Below are 21,113 nucleotides of genomic sequence, written 5' to 3'. Positions count from 1 at the left end.
TACACCCCTGGACTATTTCATAGTAAAACTGGAGGCAAAAGAACAGCATCAAAAGAGCCGTGTGGTTGACTGTGTGGCTTTGAAGTTGTGCGTCGCTCTCTCTTCAAAGGGTATTTTGCTGACCAGTGTGTTTGGTTCAGATTTTTTCCTCTTAGCTGCCTTCCGTTTTGCTATGTGATAGTCCAGGGTGTAGAGATAGCTGAAGGTAGGCTATTGATCACAGGCGCGCGCATTTTTTGTCATGGCGCGGCGTCCATCGTCTGTTCTCCGTCGCCCGTTCGTCCGTCCGTCCGACCGTCCGTCAAAATTTCCTTTAAATCGCTACTAGTCACAGAGTTCTGCATGGATTGTAACCAAATTTGGCCACAAACATCCTTGGGGGAGGGGAACAGAACTTATATAAATTTTGGCTCTGAGCCCACGGGAGCAGGAGGGGCGGGGCCCAATAGAGGAAATAGAGGTAAATCCTATAAAGCGCTACTTGTCATAGAGTTCTGCATGGATTGTGTCCAAATTTGGCCACAAACATCCTTGGTAAAAGGGGAAGAGAACTTGTATAAATTTTGGCTCTGACCCCCCGGGGCCGGAGGGGTTGGGCCCAATAGGGGAATCAGGGGTAAATATTCAAATTCCTTCAGAAATGAAACGATGAACCTGTATCCAGAACATTACTTTGCATTACAAACCAGGTGGGTGATACAGGCCCTTTGGGCCTCTTGTTTATACAATATAAATGTCTTGGTAGTATTTCTTTAAGTAATACATGTATATTATATCGAGACATGCTGTCAGATAAATTTTTTTAGTCAGCAAATCCTCGTGACATCTCGAGAATTTGTGCCTGGTTCTACATGTATTTTGCATTTAGTAAGCCCCCAGCAACAGTATAAGTATAACCAAACAAAGTTAGAGTTATTTCCCTTGTTCCAAAAATGGCGAAAGCCTGCAGCCTTCTTTCCCGGTTCCGTGGGTGTCTAGCGGGTGCTGTAATAGGAGACTGCTTCGGAGCCGATTTTGAGACGTTATGGGCAGACTCAATCGAGATCACGAAAATTCTTGTGACAGATAAACGGATTTATGAAGGTATACTATAGATAACATTACAACGTATTAGTAAAAAGTACACATGCAGTCAAAATGAAAGTAGAAATTAAGAACGATCTAAAACATATATAGGGGCTCGGTTCTGCGATTATAAGCACCATATGGTATCACAACCACAGTTAGCATTCGATATACATTCGATTTTTTAAACATCATGATTTTTCAGAAAAGTTTTTAGTATGATTATGAATAACCTTTTCTTTATTTTGTTTGGCAGTGTGCTAACATCATATTTGGTATTATCATTGTCTTATCATGATATGCACATACATTTTGGAGTCAAAATTCACGAAAAACATGAATTTTAATGCGTAGTAATTGCATGTAACTTGTGTGATATGACCGTTGAACAACTCAGTTGCTGTAATAGTATTGCAGTGCTTTATAATATAGCTACATGTACTATGTAGTTAAGATGAGTACACAAGTAAAATACTCATTGAAAATCTGTCAGTTACCCTTAAAATTGTAAATTATCTGGAGCTTTGGTGTAGTGAGTATACCTACATGTACCTACAGTATATTTTATACCTTTTTTGATTAAAAAAAAATATAAACTGACCCGTCACAGGCCTGCAGAGACTTCCTTTGAAACTACCAGAGTGACTTACAACTTCAAAGCCACAGTCAGTCAACCACAGTGTACTGTTATTCGATTTTTTTTTTACATCAAATGACCAACCTTCCTGCTCATGAGTTACATAAAACATTAACATCATTGTACCCAAATTGATACTGTACCCAAATTGATACTGTACCCAAATTGATACCCAAATTGATACTGTACCCAAATTGATACCCAAATTGATACTGTACCCAAATTGATACCCAAATTGATACTGTACCCAAATTGATACTGTACCCAAATTGATACCCAAATTGATACTGTACCCTAATTGATACTGTACCCAAATTGATACCCAAATTGATACTGTACCCAAATTGATACCCAAATTGATACTGTACCCAAATTGATACTGTACCCAAATTGATACCCAAATTGATACTGTACCCAAATTGATACTGTACCCAAATTGATACCCAAATTGATACTGTACCCAAATTGATACCCAAATTGATACTGTACCCAAATTGATACTGTACCAAAATTGATACCCAAATTGATACTGTACCCTAATTGATACTGTACCCAAATTGATACCCAAATTGATGCTGTACCCAAATTGATACCCAAATTGATACTGTACCCAAATTGATACTGTACCCAAATTGATACCCAAATTGATACTGTACCCAAATTGATACTGTACCCAAATTGATACCCAAATTGATACTGTACCCTAATTGATACTGTACCCAAATTGATACCCAAATTGATACTGTACCCAAATTGATACCCAAATTGATACTGTACCCAAATTGATACTGTACCCAAATTGATACCCAAATTGATACTGTACCCAAATTGATACTGTACCCAAATTGATACCCAAATTGATACTGTACCCAAATTGATACCCAAATTGATACTGTACCCAAATTGATACTGTACCCAAATTGATACCCAAATTGATACTGTACCCAAATTGATACTGTACCCAAATTGATACCCAAATTGATACTGTACCCTAATTGATACCCAAATTGAAAAAATACCTTAAACATTTGTCTTGTTAAAGTTTACTTCATTTCCTAATGGTGATACCAAAGATGCATTATTTATTGATAATTATGCTTCGTTTTATGTAACTATTTCAGTTATTTTCTCTGAAAGATAACTTTGAAATTGATAACTCTGTCTGAAACGTGTTAATCCCTAGGAATGTGGCCGTGCGACAATTACTATTTGTACTATAATAGTGTTTTTTTCAAAGCGTATAAGGCCTCCTCAAAGAAAATTTTCTTAAATAATGAAATTTAAGATATAAACACTTAACAGAAATAGATAAAATATAGTTGCCACATATTATTTTTTTATTTAGTCAAATTGCTCTTTGTATAGCTTTATTTCTCCGTCTTAATTTTTACTAAAACTGTTACTAGATTAAAGTATTTTGTAACTTGATTGATTCATAATTATGTTTGTAGGTTTTTTTTACATTGATTTTTTTTACAATCATTAAAAATAATTGATAGTGGTCTTATGACATATACACCACAATGGAACTATATAGGCTTAGGTGAATGCCACAGAAAACTGAATTTAAATCATTGAAATATCACACAAGTCATTACGTGGTGTTACGGGGTACCAAATTAGCACAGGTACTGTTGTGAAAACACTTGTACAATTTTTACAGTAAAATGTGTAACTGTATTCAGTATAACTCGTTATAATAAACACAACTACGTCCCCTTTTTAAAGTAAAATCACAAAAATCTATATAAATTGATTTTTCATAATTTTATACATTTTTCTTGCTGGATATCAATTTTGGTACACATCATGTGACAAAACTAGAAATTTCGAGACATGATATAAATCGTTCTCACAATGAAAATAAGCACTGTAATAAGAAAAACAAAGCATCAAAATAAAGTTTGTATGCTCTTTTTGATAAAAAAACAGAAAAAAATTAAGCACACCAAGCAACAAATGTCATATAAGAGAAATCTACGTGTATTGGTATCAATTTGGATACAATGACGTTAGCCTTCGATTTGCTATGACATAGTCCAGGGGTGGATATGACAACAGTGAAATTGTTGAAAAAATATTGAAAAATATTGATTTTTTTTAAAAATTTGACTTAATTATTTTTGTCTTTATTACTACATGTATGATTCTAGTTTCCGAAGTTTCAAACTAGGGGGAGATAATCTAGTAAATAACTCTGCTGGGTTTCAGAAAGTCTTATTAACGACTTAGGGTCTGGTGACCAGTATAATCAAGGATGTGTGATATGGTATATATAAGTCTGTCCATGTGATTTACACTGTTGTACATGTAGGTTCTATGGTTAAACAAGGAAACACTTTTTATGTAGAAGATTAATCACTGGCCATCTTCAATACAACCTCGGAATCCAAACTGTCTTAACTACACTTAATGTTATCAGACCTAAAGTAGGCTGATTACATGGCTAACCAATGATGTCTTTGATACTCCAGAGGTTACTATATTTTTAGGTCACCTGAGACGAAGTCTCAAGTGACCTATTCTAATCGCCTTTTGTCCGTCGTCGTGCGTCGTCCGTCGTGCGTCGTCCGTCGTGCGTCGTATGTCCGTAAACAATTTACATTTTCAACTTCTTCTCCAAAACTGCTGAAGCAATTTCAATGAAATTTTGCACAAACCTTCTTAGGCATAAGGCCAATCAAAATTGTGAATTATATGGTCCCCACCCCCCAGGGGGCTGTGGGAGGGGCCAAAAGGGATAAAATTGAGTAAAATTTCAAAAATCTTCTTCTCTACTCACAGATGTGGTAGAATCAAATACTCTTCATAGATAGAAAGGTCTTAAGGTCCTTTACAAAAATTGTGAATTATATGACCCTGGGGTCTCTAGTTTCCCCCTGGGGAGGGGGTTAAGTTTACTATGGTTTATATTGGGAAAACACATTTTTGCAGATTATTTGGTCATTTGTAATAGGAAATGAGTCAAATGTTGTCAGAATTATCAGTATGAGATGGCCATTTAATCCTATTAACAAATTTTCTATGACTGACCCCCAGAGACTTTAGGGGCGGGGTCAAAATGGGTCAAATAGGCTAAAACTTCAAAAATCTTCTTCTGAAATTCTGGAAATGGTAGAATCAAATACTTTTCATAAATAGAAAGGTCTTAAAGTCCTTTACAAAAATTGTGAATTATATCACCCTGGGGTCTCGCGTTTCCCCCTGGGGAGGGGGTCAAGTTTACCATAGTTTATATAGGGAAAACACATTTATGAGCATGTTTTGCTCAATTTTCATTGGAAACGAGTCAAACTTGGTTAGAATTATTAGCCTGAGATAGCATTTTAATATCATATCCACATTGGTCCTGGCCGACCCCCTGGGGGCAGAGGGGTGGGGCTAAAAAAGGGTCAAATAGGCTAAAACTTCAAAAATCTTCTTCTGAAATTCTGGAAATGGTAGAATCAAATACTTTTCATAAATAGAAAGGTCTTAAGGTCCTTTACAAAAATTGTGAATTATATGACCCTGAGGTCTCGCGTTTCCCCTGGGGAGGGGGTCAAGTTTACTATAGTTTATATAGGGAAAACACATTTATGAGCATGGTTTGCTCAATTTTCATTGAAAACGAGTCAAACTTGGATAGAATTATTAGCCTGAGATAGCATTTTAATATCATATCCACATTGGTCCTGGCCGATCCCCTGGGGGCAGAGGGCGGGGCAAAAAAAGGGTCAAATAGGCAAAAAAAGGGTCAAATAGGCTAAATCTTCAAAAATCTTCTAAAATTCTGGATATAGTGGAATCAAATAATTATAGATGGAAAGGTCTTAAGGTGTTTTATAAAAATTGTGAATTATATTACCTTGGGGTCTCACGTTACCCTCTGGGGAGGGGCCAGTTTACTTTAGTTTATATAGGAATAACATATTTGTGAACATTATTTGCCCAATTTTCGTAGGAAATTAGTCAAACTTGATAAGAATTATTAGCCTAAGATATAGCATTTTAACATTCATATCCGTCCTCGAGGACCCCTTGGGGGGCCAGAGGGGCAGGACCAAAAAGGGTCAAAATTATTAAAATTTCAAAAAATACCTCTAAGTTCACAGGTTTGATGGAAGCAAATACTCTTCATAGTCTAAAAAGTGAAATTTATAAATCACTGACCAACTTCAAGGACCAGCATATAGTGTTTATATGTCTTTAATTTGTTTCATTATATATTCTAACTCAGGTGACCGTTAAGGCCCATGGGCCTCTTGTTGATACTCCCGGGGGAACTATATATTTGATACTATATCTTTGATACTTGAGGGGTTACTATATCTTTGATACTCCAGGGGTTACTGTATCTTTGATACTCAAGGGTATCTATATCTTTGATACTCCAGGGGTTACTGTATCTTTGATACTTCAGGGTTACTATATCTTTGATACTACAGGGGTTACTGTATCTTTGATACTCCAGAGGTTACTGTATCTTTGATACTCCAGGGGTTACTATATCTTTGATACTCCAGGGGTTACTATATCTTTGATACTCCATGGGCAACTATATCTTTGATACTTCAGGGGTTACTGTATCTTTGATACTCCAGGGGTTACTGTATCTTTGATTATCCAGAGGTTACTATATCTTTGATACTCCAGGGGTTACTATATCTTTGATACTCCAGGGGTTACTATATCTTTGATACTCCATGGGTAACTATATCTTTGATACTTCAGGGGTTACTGTATCTTTGATACTCCAGAGGTTACTATATCTTTGATACTCCAGGGGTTACTGTATCTTTGATACTCCAGGGGTTACTGTATCTTTGAAACTCCAGGGGTTACTATATCTTTGATACTCCAGGGGTTACTATACTTTTGATACTCCATGGGTTACTATATTTTTGATACTCCTGGGGGAACTATATATTTGATACTATATCTTTGATACTTGAGGGGTTACTGTATCTTTGATACTCCAGGGTTACTATATCTTTGATACTCCAGGGGTTACTATACTTTTGATACTCAAGGGTTACTGTATCTTTGATACTCCAGGGTTACTATATCTTTGATACTCCAGGGGTTACTCTATCTTTGATACTCCAGGGGTTACTACATCTTTGATACTCCAGGGTTACTATATCTTTGATACTCCAGGGGTAACTTTATCTTTGATACTCCAAGGTTACCATATCTTTGATACTCCAGGGGTTGCTGTATCTTTGATACTCCAGGGGTTACTATATCTTTGATACTCCAGGGTTACTATATTTTTGATATTCTAGGGTAACTATATCTTTGATACTCCAGGGGTTACTATACTTTTGATACTCCAGGGGTTACTATATCTTTGATACTCCAGGGGTTACTATACTTTGATACTCCAGGGGTTACTATATCTTTGATACTCCAGGGGTTACTATATCTTTGATACTCTAGGGGTTACTATACTTTTGATACTCCATGGGTTACTGTATCTTTGATACTCCAGGGTTACTATATCTTTGATACTCCAGGGGTTACTGTATCTTTGATACTCCAGAGGTAACTGTATCTTTGATACTCCAGGGGTTACTATATCTTTGATACTCCAGGGGTTACTGTATCTTTGATACTCCAGGGGTTACTGTATCTTTGATACTCCTGAGGTTACTATATCTTTGATACTCCAGGGGCTACTATACTTTTGATACTCCAGGGGTTACTATATCTTTGATACTCCAGGGGTTACTATACTTTGATACACCAGGGGTTACTATATCTTTGATACTATATCTTTGATACTGCAGGGGTTACTATATCTTTGATACTCCAGGGGTTACTATACTATGTTACTCCAGGGGTTACTACATCTTTGATACTCCAGGGTTACTATATCTTTGATACTCCAGGGGTAACTGTATCTTTGATACTCCAAGGTTACCATATCTTTGATACTCCAGGGGTTGCTGTATCTTTGATACTCCAGGGGTTACTATATCTTTGATACTCCAGGGTTACTATATTTTTGATATTCTAGGGTAACTATATCTTTGATACTGCAGGGGTTACTATACTTTTGATACTCCAGGGGTTACTATATCTTTGATACTCCAGGGGTTACTATACTTTGATACTCCAGGGGTTACTATATCTTTGATACTCCAGGGGTTACTATATCTTTGATACTCCAGGGGTTACTATACTATGATACTCCAGGGGTTACTACATCTTTGATACTCCAGGGTTACTATATCTTTGATACTCTAGGGGTTACTATACTTTTGATACTCCAGGGTTACTATATCTTTGATACTCCAGGGGTTACTATATCTTTGATACTCCAGGGTTACCATATCTTTGATACTCCAGGGGTAACTATATCTTTAGCACTCCAGGGTTACTATATCTTTGATACTCCAGGGGTTACTATATCTTTGATACTCCAGGGGTTACTATACTATGATACTCCAGGGGTTACTACATCTTTGATACTCCAGGGTTACTATATCTTTGATACTCCAGGGGTAACTGTATCTTTGATACTCCAAGGTTACTATATCTTTGATACTCCAGGGGTTACTCTATCTTTGATACTCTAGGGTAACTATATCTTTGATACTCCAGGGGTTACTATATCTTTGATACTGCAGGGGTTACTATATCTTTGATACTCCAGGGGTTACTATACTATGTTACTCCAGGGATTACTACATCTTTGATACTCCAGGGTTACTATATCTTTGATACTCCAGGGGTAACTGTATCTTTGATACTCCAAGGTTACTATATCTTTGATACTCTAGGGGTTACTATATTTTTGATACTCCAGGGGTTACTATACTTTTGATACTCCAGGGTTACTATATCTTTGATACTCCAGGGGTTACTATATCTTTGATACTCCAGGGGTAACTATATCTTTGATACTCCAGGGGTTACTATATCTTTAGCACTCCAGGGTTACTATATCTTTGATACTCCAGGGGTTACTATATCTTTGATACTCCAAGGGTGACTACATCTTTGATACTCCAGGGGTTAACTATACCTTTGATATTCCAGGGGTTTCTATACTTTTGATATTCCAGGGTAACTATATCTTTGATACTCCAGGGGTTACTATATCTTTGATACTCCAGGGGTTACTATACTTTTGATACTTCAGGGGTTACTATATCTTTGCTACTCCAGAGGTTACTATATTTTTGATACTCCAGGGGTTACTATACCTTTGATACCCCAGGGGTTACTATATCTTTGATACTCCAGGGTTACTGTACCTTCTATACTCCAGGGTTACTATATCTTTGATACTCCAGGGGGTTACTATATCTTTGATACTCCAGGGTTACTATATCTTTGATACTCCAGGGGTTACTATACCTTTGATACTCCAGGGTTACTATATCTTTGATACATCAGGGGTTACTATATCTTTGATACTCCAGGGGTTACTATATCTTTGATACTCCAGGGTTACTATATCTTTGATACTCCAGGGGTTACTATATCTTTGATACATCAGGGGTTACTATATCTTTGATACTCCAGGGTTACTATATCTTTGATACTCCAGGGGTTACTATATCTTTGATACTCCAGGGTTACTATACCTTTGATACTCCAGGGGTTACTATATCTTTGATACTCCAGGGGTTACTATATCTTTGATACTCCAGGGTTACTATACCTTTGATACTCCAGGGGTACTATATCTTTGATACTCCAGGGTTACTATATCTTTGATACTCCAGGGGTTACTATATCTTTAATACTCCAGGGGTAACTATAATTACTGTCATGATATCCAGCCCTGCACTATGTCATATTAAAACAGGGCTGCATTGGCTGAGTAGTTCAGATTTCCCGACATGTTACTACAAGCGGTCTTTCTCTAGATGGCAAGTTTGAATCCCATCTCTAGGTACTGTGCCAGGTTTTCTTCCACTATCAAACTGGCACGTCGTAACATGAACCTGACTGTTAATAAGACGTAAAACTAAACAAAACCAAACCATATTGAAACTGAAGGTATTTAAGCAGAAAAAACCCTGACCAATCACAGGCTTACAAAGTCTTCTTTTGAAAATTAGTAGAGAGTGATATCCAACTTTATAGCCATACACTCAACAATAGTGTACTGTTATACAATTTTGTTGATATAATCAAAGGACCATACTACCTGTCTCATTTGTTGTTGCACAAACAGCCTTCAGTTGGTTATGACAACATCCAGGGGTGGATATTCCAACAGTGATAGTAACCCCTGGAGTATCGAGAATGATCACTGGTATACTTATCTCCACAAGTTTACCGTATTCGCCGTAATTAGTTCCCAGGGCGCTTAAATTATTTTAACAAAGGGGTTGTTTCTTAATAAACCGAAATGTAATTTGTGTGCGAAAAAAGTCAGCAATATCATTTTGTGTATGCATATACCTTTTATCCTTTGAGACTTATTATTATGTCGTGATTCACATGTAAAAGACTCACAAGTTCATGTAATATGGGATACAATGCTGATGTTAGAGGCATCACATGTTGTAAAACATTGGAAAGGGGGCGTCTATACAACTTCATCTGTTCTTCAGAAAAAAAGAGGGGCACTTATAGGGGGAGGGGCGCTAATTAATGGCGAATGCTGTATTAACCAATATTACTGATACTGTACTTGTTTCATCTAGCGGCGGAAAAACAAAAAGAGAAAGGCCAGACTCCTGAAGAGGCATATTCTATTGAAAGAATATGGACGTTTACAGATGATACGGCCATGGCTAGAAATGTTGCTAAATCACTGATTGAGAATAATGGACTGAATGCCACTGATATGGCTACAAGGTAAACTTTAACCAAATGATAATTTTAAACCTCGAACAATTGATTAAAGATGCTCCACTGCCGCCAGAGGGAAAACGATACACTGGAACAATAACTGATGTTATATTGTGCAAATCAATGTCAAATTAACACAAAAATACATATAAAATAATGTATTTTGCCTTTGGTGCATGCACAATCAGTGGTGTAAGTAACTTTTGTAACTGAAGAAAATTACTCAATCGTCAATGTTTTTGTTTGAGAAAAAATTCGTCGGCGATGGGGCATCTTTAAGGTATAGTGGGTTATATATAATGATATCAGTGATGAATGATGAAGATAATGATAACATTGATTATGATGATAATTAGGATGAAGAGTGTAATTTGATTTTGACTAATGGTACATGATTATGATGATGATGATAATAATTATGATGATCAATTATTTTGATTGATGATGATAACAATGTATTATTTTGATTGATGATGATGATAATGGTGATGATGATGATGATGATGATTAACGGTTTTGATTTTGATTGGTGAAGATGAATCTTTTGATGATGAATACCTTATTTGACCCAATAAGCGCGAAGGGATTTGAAAATAGTAGCAAATCAGGGGGCGCTAAATAGAACCAAATTTGGACTTGCCTTTCAATTTTCAATAGAAATCAGTAGGAAAACCAACAAAGCTTTCATATTTTCAGTCTGCCTTCATTTCAAAGTGAGTGAAATTGAAGTCTGAAAAAGCGGAGGAGTGCTTATAGGGATGTGGGCGCTTATTGGGTCGAATACGATAAGGATGATGAATGATTTTAATTGATGAAGATGATAATTGATCATTTACTGTTTAAGAGGATAAAAAAAGATACAACCAAACTCACAGCAATAATAAACTCTATAACATAATATAATTAGGTTTTCAGAGGAATACTTCAAGAACCCCTACCGTGGATATGGGGGGTCAGTAACAGCAGTTTTCAAAAAGCTACAAGAGACTGAATATAAGGACCCTTTTGGACCAGCCAAGCAACAATTTGAGGGGCAGGGTTCCTTTGGAAATGGAGGGGCCATGAGAATAGCACCAGCTAGTCTATTTGGATATAAGAACAACGATTTTCATAGACTACGGGTAAGTCAATGTGGTATGAAACTGCTGTTCACAGTTTGTTTTATCGCAATGTACTGATTGAAAGAGGTTAATTTGAGGTTCAGTTGAAATAAATTTGGTAGATTTTAAAATCATTTTTAGCTCACCTGGTCCGAAGGACCGAGGTGAGCTTATGGGATACCGCAGCGTCCGGCGTCCGTCGTCCGGCGTCCGTCGTCTGTCGTCCGTCGTCCGTCAACAATCGACTTCTTCTCCATAACCGATGGTCGGATTTCAACAAAATTTGACTGGTAGCATCCTTATGGGCTACTTACTGAAAATTGTACAAATGATGGGTATCCCATAAGCTCTGCCTGATATCCAGTGATTTCGAATCATAAATGATGCTGTTCTTATTGGTTAAATCACCTCTTGCGATACATGTATATTTAAGTTTAAAGGCCCACTACCTTTCCGGAGCAAAACATAAAGGTTTCTTAAAAAAACATTAATAACATCAGAAAATATATACCGATGGCCTAAGATGAGGTTACAACACCAAACATATGCAAGATTTCCTGCGTAATATATGATAACAGTGGAGAGTCATTTCGCCGTTTTGCCGTCTGGCGCAGAGATAGTCAACTACCGTGCGGTATTTAGGACGACGGCAGGAAACATAAAACGACCCGCGTTATGAAAATTAACATTTAATTTATCTTAATAAAATTGTTCAGAAGGTGATGATACGTGTAGTATTATCGGTAAGTTAATAACTTTTGTGACTCTACAAAATTATCGATCTCGTTTTTCATTCCCATTTTAAAAATTAAAAGCCGTTTCAGAAAGGTAGTGGCCCTTTAAACTGATAATAATTGTATCTTAAACAAAATTTTATTATCCTTCCAAAATAAGAATAGCATCTAGCACAGAAAAAAATGAGTTGTCATACTGGCTGTAACGTATGGTTACTATTCCAGTATGATACATAATATTGACTGGCTGTAAGGTAGGTCACATTGCTCCAGATCAAATGTATGGTAAGTCTATGTAGGTCACATTGCTCCAGATCAAATGTGTGGTAAGTCTTCTATGTAGGTCACATTGCTCCAGATCAAATGTGTTTTAAGTCTATGTAGGTCACATTGCTCCAGATCAAATGTATAGTTAGTCTATGTAGGTCACATTGCTCCAGATCAAATGTGTGGTAAGTCTATGTAGGTCACATAGCTCCAGATCAAATTTATGGTAAGTCTATGTAGGTCACATTGCTCCAGATCAAATGTACGGTTAGTCTATGTAGGTTACATTGCTCCAGATCAAATGTACAATAAGTCTATGTAGGTCACATTGCTCCAGATCAAATGTGTGGTAAGTCTATGTAGGTCACATTGCTCCAGATCAAACATTGCTCCAGATCAAATGTACAGTAAGTCTATGTAGGTCACATTGCTCCAGATCAAATGTATGGTAAGTCTATGTAGGTCAAATTGCTCCAGATCAAATATGTGGTAAGTCTATGTAGGACATATTGCTCCAGATCAAATGTATGGTAAGTCTATGTAGGTTACATTGCTCACGATCAAATGTGTGGTAAGTCAATGTAGGTCACATAGCTCCAGATCAAATGTATGGTAAGTCTATGTAGGTTACATTGCTTCAGATCAAATGTATGGTAAGTCTATGTAGGTCACATAGCTCCAGATCAAATGTATGGTAAGTCTATGTAGGTCACATTGCTCACGATCAAATGTATGGTAAGTCTATGCAGGTCACATTGCTCCAGATCAAATGTACAGTAAGTCTATGTATGTCACATTGCTTCGCTAACTCTATGAGTATCTGTAACGTAAGTTACATTGCTCTAGATATATTGTTTAGTGATCTGACTGGCTGTAACATTATAAGTTACATTGGTACATTAGTATATATGGATTATTATCTCAATAGGGGCCAAATTGATCTTGATTTTTTTTAGGAAATTGCATCATGAGAAACAGCTACAAAATTTACTTACAAGAAAAAGTTTACATCATAGATAATAGCTATACGAAGGGTGTTCCAAAATTATTGTTACTTTGGTGATTTTTCTTTGATAGAAGTAATTCTGATCATTTTACTTTGCCCTGTCCCTCGAAGTACTCCCCCTCTGCATTTATGCATCGTTTCAACCGATCGATCCACTTTTGGAAACAGTTTTCGTACTCTTGAATTGGTATACTCATAAGATACTGGTAAATGGCAGAGCCAAGGGGATTTCTTGATTTATATTTTGTTCCAGACAGGTGAAATTTTAGTTTGGAGAACAAGAAAAAGTCACAGGGGGCCAAGTCTGGTGATTATGCAGGGTGGGGGAGGACAGTGACCTTTTCTGCCTTCAAAAACTCCGTTACAATGCACGCCTTGTGTGCTGGCGCATTATCATGTAAGAGCCTGAAGTACTTCAAACCTGTCTGTGGGCGGCGGCGTTTGTAGACTTTCTTAAGTTTTCGAAGTACAACGTCTCTATAATACTTCGCTGTGACAGTTTTGCCTTATGGAACAGGGATTTGAATGATTGGACCCTTGTTATCAAAGAATATGACATACAAAACCTTCCTCACAGTGCGTATTCTTTTAGCAATGCTAGGGCGCCTGGCGTTTTTGTTTGCCCAGATTCGATAAGAGCATTTTCTTTTGGGTTCGAAAAAATACACCCATGTTTCATCACCTGTGACCAAATTATCAAAAGCCTTTTTGCTGTATTTTGGTATTTCTTCAATAAGGATTTGGCCTTGTCAACCCGGGACCTCTTTTGGTTGTCAGTTAGTAAATGAGGTATCCACCTGGCATTGATCTTGCCCAGCTTAAGATGTTTCTTTAAAATGCAATGAATACGTGCTAAAGACAAGCCTGTCATTTTAGCTAACTGCCGGACAGTGTACCTTGAATCTTTTTCAAGGATTTGCCAAATTAGTTCAATGTTATGCTTTGTTGTTGTTGTTGCAGGGCGACCTGTGTGGGCAGCAATTTTAAGCTGCTGGTGTCCCGACTTAAAATCGAGCAACCCACCTACAAATAGTCATATATGACATTTGACCCTTCCCATATATCTCACACACCTCACGATGAATATTCACCGGCTTTAAGCCAAGTAGAGACCTACCGTTGATATAGGCCCTAATTTCAGTTACGTTTTCAAGTCTCTTGCCAACCATATTTGTATAGAGTGTAACGAGTGCGCTACAAAACAATGTACACAGCACCAAGGTCAGTGTAATTTTGAGTGAGATATTTACCTATACCACGCTTCAGATATCACGCTATCGCCATGAGGTAGTTTTAAGCTCATTTAGCACGATTTCCATGAGATATTGTGCAAGTAACATTAATTTCGGAACATCCCTCGTAGAAATTGGGTTGTTTGTCTGTCTGTTTGTCTATAGACACAACATTCTCCGGTGAACTCCTCCTTAACTACTTGACATTGATAAAATTTATTACACAGAACCCTGATAAAAAGAGTAGTTCAGTAGACTCTGTAGGGTTCTAAAATGTCCCCTGTTATTACTAAATTTGTGCAGCGGGGGTATTAGTCGTCCACTCTGGCGACCTTATCATGGAATTGTATATTGTTTCTTTTGTTTCTCTTTGTATTGTAAGGACCTTGTGACGAATATCACCAGCATCACACATTCCCACTATCAGGCAATTCAAGGCGCCGTGCTCCAGGCTTGTGCCATTGACCTTGCACTTAGGGTTGAAGGACACGTCGATACAGACAATTTTCTAGACAACCTCACAAAACAAATGAAAACTATGGAAATAGAAACTGAAAGGATTACCAGAGAGAACAACGAAACGAAAGCCAAGGACCACGGAGAAGCAAAGTAAACAAGCTGTTAACCAGATCATTTTCATGTCAATTCAATTTCACATTTTCGTACCAAACAATATTTTCTTGTCAATTAATTTTCATAATTTACAGGAAAAATACTCAAATGCATTTCTAGTTTAATCTTTTTTGCAAAATCTAATTATCTGCGAAATACATAAGTTTAGATTGGTTTGCAAGGTTCTGTGAAGTATTCAGAGTTGATTCCCTTTATTTACTAGTTACTGGAATTTGTCTGGGGCCTAGGGAAATCCATGTGCATTTTCTGAAGAAAATGTAGACTTGGGTGATAGGAATATCTTGAAGCCAATGATATAAATAATACTGAAGAATAGTAGCTTTAAATTATAAACTTTTCTTTTATACTCTTCACTTTAACTTTTTCAATTAAAAAAATCCTTTTTGAAATATTATAAACCCTTGGGACCTTGTCTTAGGTGAACTATTCTTTGTCATTGTCCATCGCCTGTCATATATTCGTAAACAATTTACTTTTTTGACATCTTCTCCAAATTTACTGAAGCAAATTCAATGATGTTTTGCATAAACTTTCTAAGACATAAGACATCAGATTTGTGTATTATATGGTCCCCACCCCCAAGGAAACTATGGGAGGGGTAAAATTAACTAAAATAATCTTCTCCACTCACAGATGTAATAGCACCAAATACTTTTCATTGGATGAAAGGTCTTAAGGCCACCTACAGAACTTGTAAATTTCATGGTTCTGGGGTGTCAGATTTTCCCCTGAAGAGGGGCTCACATTAATTTTACTATAGTTTATATAGGGAAAATACATGAATGAGTATTGTTTACTCAATTTTAATATGAAATAATTAAATATTCTATATAATTATTAGCTGAAGATATAGCATTTTAACATCATATCCATATATATCCTGTGTGACCTTCAGTGGCAAGGGGGTTTGGACCAAAAGGGATCCAAATATCAAACTTTCTTGATTCTCAGATGTAATGAAATCAAATACTGTTCATAGATTAAAAGCTCAAATTGATAAAATCACTGATGCACTTCCAAGAGCTTAATGGGCCAATATATAGTGTTTATATGTCTTTGTTTCATTTTGTATCCAAACTTGGGTGACCGTTAAGGCCAATTGGCCTCTTTTTTTATTGTTCTTTTAAGGAGTTGGTTTAGTGATAACCATATCCAGTAGTTTCCATTGATTTTCTAAGATTCCTTCAATATTTATTCAATACCTGAAAGTCAAGAGATGTAAAGTATTTGTATTCGTTATTTTCATAAATTTTCCAGTTATTTGTGTCGATTGTATTTTAATATCTTTTGTCTTTTATGAATGCACCACTTGTTTTGTTTTTGTTGCTCTTAACTATTTCACCCCAAATTGCACATTTAGACTGTTCTCATTAAAAAACTGGAACAGTCCATTATGAATTTTCAGGTGTGAATGAGATATTTTTATTTTATTATCCAGTAGCACTGCATCAGAGCACCCATACTGTGACAAGCTGGAAACAATCAGGAAGTTTTTAAAACAGGATGTTCCTCCTACAGCGGATGAAATAAATGAAGAATTAGGTATTCAGATGACTCATACGCTAATTAATTATGCGTATCTACCAATTCTTTACCTCTTACCATATTAGAATTTTATCAGTTCATAGAGAAGTGCTGAGTTTAGGGTTATAGAGATTAAAATGTTTTTAGCCCACCATCATCAGATGGTGGGCTATTCAAATCGCTTTTTGTCCGTGGTCCTTCGTCCGTCCTTCTGTCCCTCCGTCAGTCTGTCCGTTAACAATTCTTGTTATCGCTATTTCTCAGAATGTACTGAAGGGATCTGTCTCACATTTCATATGTAGGTTCCCCTATGGCCCTAGTTGTGCATATTGCATTTTGGGACCAATCGGTCAACAAGATGGCCGCCAGGCAGCCATCTTGGATTTTGATAGTTAAAGTTTGTTATCGCTATTTCTCAGAAAGTACTGAAGGGATCTGTCTCACATTTCATATGTAGGTTCCCCTAGGGCTCTAGTTGTGCATAATGCGTTTTTGGATCGATCGGTCAACAATATGGCCGCCAGGCAGCCATCTTGGATTTTGATAGTTAAAGATTGTTATCGCTATTTCTCAGAAAGTATTGAATGAATCTGTCTCAAATTTCATATATAGGTTCCCCTAGGGCCCTAGATGTGCATATTTCGATTTGGGACCGATCGATTAACAAGATGGCCGCCAAGGAGCCGTCTTGGGTTTTGATAGTTGTAGTTTGTTACTGCTATTTCTCAGAAGGTACTGATGCGATCTGTCTCAAATTTTATATGAAGTATGTTTCTCAAGTTTCATATATAGTAGGTAGTAAAAGTTTGAAAAGCAGAGAAAAGATCCCTCTTTCCATTGTCAGACATAAATCATTCTTTGGTGGGCGCCAAGATCCCTCTGGGATCTCTTGTTATTTATAGCAAGCTTCGTCCCTTGGTTGATTAAAGTTTGAATGACAGTTTCTTTTATCATGTTAGAGTTATATCTCTTGGTCCCTAGACTACCTACTACATACTATGTACCTTTACCAAATTAAACTGCTGTGAAAGTTCTTTTTTTTGTATGAGGAATATCTATGTATGAACTGAAGCCACTGTATGCTGTATTTACAATTATCTATATGTACAAGAAATAGGGCATTTTATCAGCGAAAAAAAAAAATCTTTATTTCTATAACCTGATAACCTTGTACATACTGGTACATAAATTGGAACTAAATTTTGCAGAAAACAACTGAAAATTAACATATTATATTCTCTAATATTCAATGACTCACTCATAATCTCACTCTTCAAGCCTCTAAAGATTATTAAACACAAGATTACTGGATAATTCTTTATCTTCTCCCTTGGATAAATCTTTATTATCTCCCTTATATAATTATTTGTTACCTCCCATGGACTATTCTTCATGACCTCCCTTGGATAATTCTCTATTATCTCCCTTATATAATTATTTGATATCTGCCTGGGATATTTTTTATTGTCTTTCTTGGATAATTCTTCAATGTCTTCCTTGGATAATTCTTTATGACCTCCCTTAGATAATTCTGTATTATCTCCCTTGGATAATTCTTTATGACCTCCCTTAGATAATTATGTATTGTCTCCCTTGGATAATTCTTTATGACCTCCCTTAGAGAATTCTGTATTATCTCCCTAGGATAATTCTTTATGACCTACCTTAGATAATTCTGTATTGTCTCCTTTGGATAATTCCTTATGACCTCCCTTAGATAATTTTGTATTATCTCCCTTAGATAATTCTTCATGACCTCCCATAGATAATTCTGTAATTTCTCCCTTGGATAATTCTTTATGACCTCCCTTGGATAATTCATTATTACACCCCTTATGCAATGTATGATTGTTTGTTATCTGCTTGGGATATTTTTTTTATTGTCTTTCTTGGATAATTCTTCAATGTCTTCCTTGGATAGTTCGTTATTACATCCCTTAGATAGTTCTTTATTACATCCCTTAGATAATTCTTTATTGCCTCCCTTGGATAATTCTTTATTACCTCCCTTAGATAATTCTTGATTGACTTAGGATAACTCTTTATTATCTCCCTTGGATAATTATGTATTGCCTCCCTTGGATGAGTATTTATTGTCTCTCTTGAATAATTTTTCATTTTCTCCCAACCTTGTAGGAACTGAGATATCAGCCTTGGAGTCGGTTCCTGCTGCAATTTTTGCCTTTCTTTATTCAACAAAAGAAATTCCAGATTTAGAGGTAACTTATTAAAACAATCTTAAATGAAGACATTACTCTAAAAATGAATTTCAAAGACTTAAAATGCTGTCATGCACATTAAGTTGGTCAATCTCACATATGAGGTCATTATTAGCAGGGAAGTGTAACAGTCTCTTGAGAAGTCACAAAAAGGAGGAGTAGAACAAATATGCTCATTGCGTTAACTTATTTACCCCTGAAGACAGCTTTGAACCCTTGTAACTCAAAGGCTGGAATAGTTCATTATGAACTTTCAGGGGTGAATGAGTTGAAAGTGGATCATTGTATATGTGATTTTTGAAATTTTGTCTTCTCATACTCCTTTGTATAGAAGTAAGATGTTCTTTTGTACGATGTTAGAACAGGAACCTGTTTGAGAAGACCGTGATGTTCGCCACATCCCTGGGTGGTGACTCGGACACGATTGCCACAATGGCTGGTGCTATAGCGGGAGCATGTTACGGAGAGGATCAGCTGCCTGAACACTGGATGTTAGGCTGTGAGGGCGTTAAAGATGCCTTGGAGTATGCAGATCAGCTCTACAAACTCTCACAACTACCAAACACGGACTCAATAGAATAACAGCAAGGTCATAAAAACAAAGTTCAAGGTCACATGTTATTTATGATTCAAGGTGGCAGGTACACATTTGAATACTACAAAGATAAGATTTAAAGGTTACTAGAAAATCCTTTAGATCAGATAGAAGAATGCTTTTACTAGAATGTAATGACCAGTCCTTTCCTTACAGGATTTGTGAATGAAGGAGAGCCTAGAGGCACTGTAAAGGCTAAGCATTATTATATTCTTTTTTCTTCGAATGATGTAAAAGAATTGGGTCATTAATTAAGACCTTCTGGCTGCAAGATCATAAAACAGTGTAAGACAGACAAAAACTTTTAAATCTAAGACAAGTTCTTGATCCTGATATTATATATGTGACTGCATTAGGAATGAAATTCATCAATTATTGATTAAAGGTCAACCAATTAGTGTCTCAAGGTCAATAAATCAGTCATTTATTACGAACATTTCCATGACTTGCAGTCAGCATTACTGTAATTCATGAGTGCAATAATTCAGTGATTGAAAGCAAACTTGCTCAGTGTTTCAAGGTCAATTATATTGTGTGACTTAAGGTCAACCATACAATATAAATCCCTCTGTAACTCAAGGTCAGTGTTGTGATCAAAGAAAGTAAACTATGATGTTATTGGTCGACTGTCAATGTACCAAAAGTACTTGGGGATTATAAAACTGGGGATATCAATTCAGGTACTCAGTGACTATTGGTAAAAAAGTGACTAAAATTCAGTAATTCAGTGACCCACTTCATCACTGGTGGTTAACCTCTGAGTGGCTAAAATTCAAGGTCAATTGTTTATACTTCCATGCATAAACACAAATTTAGAATGCCAGAAAATGATAGACAAAGAAAACCTCCAAGATACAGAGTTATTTTGGCCAACTGAGAAACATATTTTGCAACTGGAACACTAAGAGAGTCTTTAAGTAGAATGAATTTAAAATATTAAGTTTAATTTAAGGATTAAACTCAATACCTTCATTTTGTTGAACGGTGAAAATATAAATGGACATTTTCATAAGCAATAAATTATATTTTTATATATGTTTTTATCTCATGTTATTTTTACAAAACTTGTTACATTGATTATAGGGATTATATGCTGATTGGATATATAAAGGCAGAAATAAGTTTGGGAGAAAGGATTATATATGATTTGGCCCTTATTGGCCCCCAAATTCATCAAATTTTCAACAAAGTGTTTCGAAATTTAGCTATTGTATCTTAAGTATCTAGTACATTCCTGTTTTATTTAAGATTGTAGTTATCTATCATTACTGCATTAGTTGCCATGGTAACCATTCAAAATATGCA

The 21,113-nt window shown here is 36.3% G+C and overlaps 1 protein-coding gene across 2 annotated transcripts; it reads left to right on the top strand.

Moving 5' to 3' along the window:
• The first annotated feature begins 910 nt into the window (after positions 1–910).
• LOC138335105 (ADP-ribosylhydrolase ARH3-like) lies at positions 911–20,845 on the top strand. Of its 2 annotated transcripts, none has more exons than XM_069284030.1 (7): positions 911–1,083; positions 10,351–10,504; positions 11,406–11,619; positions 15,220–15,446; positions 16,912–17,012; positions 19,131–19,213; positions 19,574–20,845. In XM_069284030.1, exons 1-7 carry the CDS (start codon positions 933–935, stop codon positions 19,793–19,795), a joined length of 1,152 nt encoding a protein of 383 aa, XP_069140131.1. In that variant the 5' UTR covers positions 911–932; the 3' UTR covers positions 19,796–20,845. The 2 variants fall into 2 exon arrangements, with proteins under 2 accessions (XP_069140131.1, XP_069140130.1); XM_069284029.1 differs by having other exon boundaries at positions 912–1,083; positions 16,909–17,012.
• Positions 20,846–21,113: the final 268 nt, after the last annotated feature.

The sequence above is a fragment of the Argopecten irradians genome, chromosome 11 (genome assembly GCF_041381155.1).
Source record: "Argopecten irradians isolate NY chromosome 11, Ai_NY, whole genome shotgun sequence".
NCBI classification, from domain to species: domain Eukaryota; kingdom Metazoa; phylum Mollusca; class Bivalvia; order Pectinida; family Pectinidae; genus Argopecten; species Argopecten irradians.
Note: the sequence above shows the minus strand (reverse complement) of the source record. Positions and strands in the feature narration are given on the sequence as shown.